The sequence below is a fragment of the Nuphar pumila genome, chromosome 6 (assembly GCF_984573655.1).
Source record: "Nuphar pumila chromosome 6, dmNupPumi1.hap1.1, whole genome shotgun sequence".
Taxonomy (NCBI): Eukaryota; Viridiplantae; Streptophyta; class Magnoliopsida; order Nymphaeales; family Nymphaeaceae; genus Nuphar; species Nuphar pumila.
Genome location: NC_143254.1, coordinates 123826015 through 123830619, shown reverse-complemented (window position 1 = coordinate 123830619; position 4605 = coordinate 123826015). Strand labels below are relative to the sequence as shown.

The following is a 4605-nucleotide window of genomic DNA, read 5'->3' as shown; positions in this document are numbered from 1 at the left end:
ATGGTTTTTAGTATTAATCAACCATTGACCAACTTGGGGACCTCGACTTGTTTAATACTGTGTGGTCCTAGATGAGTCCCCTCTTTGAATGCAAGTATTATTGAAAGGTAGCTTGAATTTAATCGATGACAAAGTAGAGTTTGGTATGGTAACTTCTCAGGAAATTTTAATGATATTAGAGGCGTGCAGCACGCGTCCAATAATTTCAGGGCTATCTACTGCTCTGGTCCAGCCAAACCTGTTTTTCCTTGTTCTGATGGGATTAAACTTCGGTATTGATCAGGTTTGAGTATCAAATATTTACTATGGTTCACACAAGATCCATTTTCATTAAAGTAATGGATTCTAGTCAATTGAACGGATCTTCTTATCAATCATCAATTCCATTAATAATGAGGATCTGAAATATCATACATTGATCAACCAAACAGAAATTCAGCAAGTAAAAGAAAGATTGATTCATTGGGATCCTTGGTCTCTTCAGACAGCGCAGAAGTAGAATCAGATCGATTCTTGAAATGCCTTTCTTGATATTCTTCAATGTCTCAGCTATTTATGAAATGTGTAAAGCAGAGGAACAATCATTTGTTTCCAGAAAAAATAAAGGAATTTCTTGAGAACCCTACAAGATCAATTCATTAATTTTTTCTCGAATAAATTGTCAGAACTTTGTTCGATTTTTTATGCTACTAAGAGGTCACTAAAGATCAGAAATTGTTGAACAAAAAGATCTTTTTGTTGCTTTCAGGCTAATGGAAAAGAAAGAAATGGTTGATATATTCAAGATAATCACATATTTACAAAATATTATCCTAATTCATTGTATTTCATCAGATCTAGAACGTGATATAATTCCAAAGGATGAGCCAGATATGGACATTTGTAATAAGATCACATTCTTGGTGAAAAAACATTATATATAAAGTCATCATACAAATTAAAACATAACAGTTCACCAGTATTCCTATGTGCAGTATATGATAATATCTTGTATAATTTTCTCATGTACACAGTCAAATTACGGCTTAGATACCACCATAGGTACAATTAATACCATAGCTAGTCTTGAGGTGGTGCACAATCCTAGCAAAGTGTTCATGGGCTCAAAAGACCATCCCCATCCTTCCTAGCAAAAAAGCAACCGAAAATTATCAAATAAGTTCGTCCCAACCGATTCAACTGTGGCCACAAATATGTCCAAAATGAATAGTAGTGGACCTGGACCCAAACCCATTTTCTACCCCACTTGGCATAAGTCCAAACGCTCATGTTATCGATTATGAAAACGTGATCCAAAGGAAAAGCTCAGTCTCCCACTGGGAGAGCCCAAGACACTCAAATGCCCCATCCCTTTTGCTTCAAGCATCTGTATTACGTCCCCGAAAATAAATATTGTAACATATTAAATTTCTTTACATTCGATGGCCCTCAATTATTACAATTGAAACCATAAAGAAGGAAGAAAGCTCAAAGCCAAAAATTTTATAAGGGTGCGAACGCCAAAAGGGCCATCTTCTCGAGTGGATCGCATTGGCATGAAAATCCTGCTCTGACATATGATATCAAAGGATCTATGTTGATTCTGGCCATCCAACTGATTTATTTGGATGTCTATAACTAGTTCACATCCAGGAGAAAATGTGGACTAATCTTAGTCAGTAGTTGGACAGATAGGATTGAATGAAAGATGGATCCTATCTTATGTCAGCTCATGGCATCCAATCTCATCCCTCCCCAGTCTATAAGGAGGCCGGATCAGGTGCAATTACGAGTGTTCTGCTTCACGCCCTCATCTCTTGGGTAAAACTTGTCAGCTATGGAGCCCAGTAGAAGCTGGAGGGTAGATAAAGTACAGCGCCATACTAAAGTACCAGATCTACCTCCCATCTTACAAGTAGTGAGCAAACCAAAACCTCCCCACCCTTACCCCACACGCTCATCCATGCCCAACTTCACCCTCCCTAATTCTCGTAAATAATCATACTATAATCCAAAAGTCCCCAATATATATATATATATATATATATATATATATATATATATATATATATATATATATATATAGAGAGAGAGAGAGAGAGAGAGAGAGAGAGAGAGAGAGGCAACCACTCAAGAAGATGACACCACCAATCCCTCCGTAACTCTTCAAACCATAATTTCCTTGTCTCCGTTTTAAACACATACATACAGACACACACCCCAATTGCTCATTCTTTAATGGCCTTACTCCTCGTATCCCTGCTCCTGCTCTTCATCCCCTCCCCAGCACCTACCAAAGCAGACTACACATCTGCACGTTCACTCGACCAACTCCTTCAAAGCTACGCATTGAAGTCCTTCCTCAAACCAGCAAGAACCGGCGTTCTCTACGCCGTCGATCTCCCGGCGAATTTATCCGGCGTCGAAGCTGACGCCATCCGATTCCGCAGCGGCAGCCTCCGGAGGCGCGGCGCCGATCTGAAGGAATTCGATTTCCCGCAGGGCATCGTCTTCCAGCCGTACGTGAAGAGGCTGATCATAGTCAGGCAGAGTCTAGGCAGCAGCTCTCAGGAATACTACAATTACTACCCGGCCGGATTCCGTCTGGCGACGCCGGTGGTGGGTTTCCTCACATACGATGCCTCCCCTGATTCTTCCGAACGGAGAGAGCACGATGTGATGGCTACCAAGGATGCCATCACCATCAATTTCACCGATACCATTCATTCTGAAGACGATGGCAATGCGTTGTGTGCGTTCTTTGATATCAATGGCACTGTAATTCTTGGGAATCAGGCGGCCAGGAAGGTGTGCAAGAGTTCTCGTCAGGGGCATTTTGCTCTCATCGTGAGAGGAAATCCTTCCTCATCACCAGCATTACCACCAACTTCCCCTCCTGCTCCTCCGATGGAGAGGGAGAGGAAGGGGTTGGGGAGATGGAAGGTGGTGGTGGGGTCGTCTGTGGGGGCCGTGTTAGGGGCAGTGCTGTTGGGGTTGCTCCTTGTTGCGCTCGTTCGGCACGAGAAGAGGTGGAGGATGGCAGAGATGGAGCGGCGTGCCGGCGAGGAGGAGGCGTTTCGGCTGGCGATGGTGGGGAATGTGAGAGCGCCCATTGCTGCCGTCACGCGGACGTCGCCCACCATTGAGAACGACTATGTCCCCGGAGATTGAATGGTGAAAAAAACAGACCGGTTTTCACCAAATGTTTACTCTCTCACACTCTCTCTCTTGCTTGTTTCCATTTTTTTTAAAGAAGTTTGCTTCAATCTTCGTGAAGGGTGTTCATTTTGTTTGTTCATATACCATATTAATTAACAATTATTCTATCTTGTATGGAATGGAGGCAATAACACTTTTTTCTGACTCGCCTTGCAAAGTTGGAGCACTTCCTCCTCTCATTGGAAAATTTGATAGTGTGCTCCATAATTAATGCTTCTCTCTCTGATATTTATATTAAAGTGAATGGTGATGGGAGAAGTTTTGGCCCTGTAGCAGGAAAAGGACCCCCCGATTGGTAGATCTCTTTCTGACTGCCAATGCTTTTTGGATGTGAAGAGGGTGAAAACGACCCGATATGAGGCGCACCCACCGAATGAACTCTTCCTACAGACAACTTCGGCCTTGGGGATATTTGGCAGAGTTCAGTTTCACTCATCCCGCATGTCATCCCCCATCTACATACCCCTCTTAAATCTTATAATGCAAGTTGTTTTGATCAAATCTGTTTCCATAGATGAATTCAGCAAGATTATTTAATAATAATGAACCTTTGGATTTATTTTTCAACGAAAAAAAATAAGGTTTTTTGAATCACAAAATTTAGCATTAATGAAATCTCATTGAGTATGAAGATGGGGGATGAATGAATCCGAATTCTATTTGGCAGGCTGTGCAGTTGTAGGTCCAAAATCCACTTGCGGTATATTAAAGACTGAGTGGGTGTCAAAATCAGAGCAGCATCTGACCAGTTACTGTCAGATGTCACCCGGATGCCATTTGTCCATGCGGTGAACGACAACCAAAAACACCATGGTTGGACTGTTTTCAGCCGTTCATTTTGCAATCTGTAGATGCCATTCATCTAAGGCATCAACTGCTCTGAAAAGAAAAAAACGTGAGACCCATCGCATCTCGTCCAACCATGGTGTTTTTGGATGCTGTTCATCACATGGATGAACGGCATCCTGGTGACATCTGATGGTAACCCGTCAGATGCTGCTCTGACCTGATACGCACTCTTAAATAATGTCCTCAGTTGTCATACCAAACAAAAATGAGGAAAAAAAGAAGAAAAATTTACCCCTTGAGGTGCTCGTGCCTCCTCTTGATGACATAGATATGCCACAAATTTCAAATTTCTTTGTTTTTGTTTATACTACAATATATCAATAGTTGTTTATCCAAAAAAAGTATACAGTAATAGTATAGAGGTTGTGTGATAAGAGAAAATGACTGTTTTACCAAAGGTTCTATGTTGTTGGTAGGAGCTGTCAGTGCAGGTCTCCTTGTGGTGGGACGTTGCAGGTTCAAAACCCCCTGGTAAGTTGAATAATAATTGTTGGGGTTCTGCCTAACCCCAAGAAAAAGAAAAAGATTATTTAATTTCATGGTTATTCTTAAGAGAGT

The 4605-nt window shown here is 41.7% G+C and overlaps 1 protein-coding gene across 1 annotated transcript; it reads left to right on the top strand.

Annotated features, from left to right (window-relative positions):
* Positions 1-2217: 2217 nt before the first annotated feature.
* On the top strand, positions 2218-3150 carry LOC149836021 (uncharacterized). Its single transcript, XM_090009688.1, has one exon. It carries the CDS (start codon positions 2218-2220, stop codon positions 3148-3150), a length of 933 nt encoding a protein of 310 aa, XP_089865814.1.
* The last annotated feature ends 1455 nt before the right edge of the window (positions 3151-4605 follow it).

Bases quoted from the DNA above. Each gene is read 5' to 3' on its own strand.
- LOC149836021 (XM_090009688.1), top strand. From the start codon at position 2,218: ATGGCCTTACTCCTCGTATCCCTGCTCCTGCTCTTCATCCCCTCCCCA.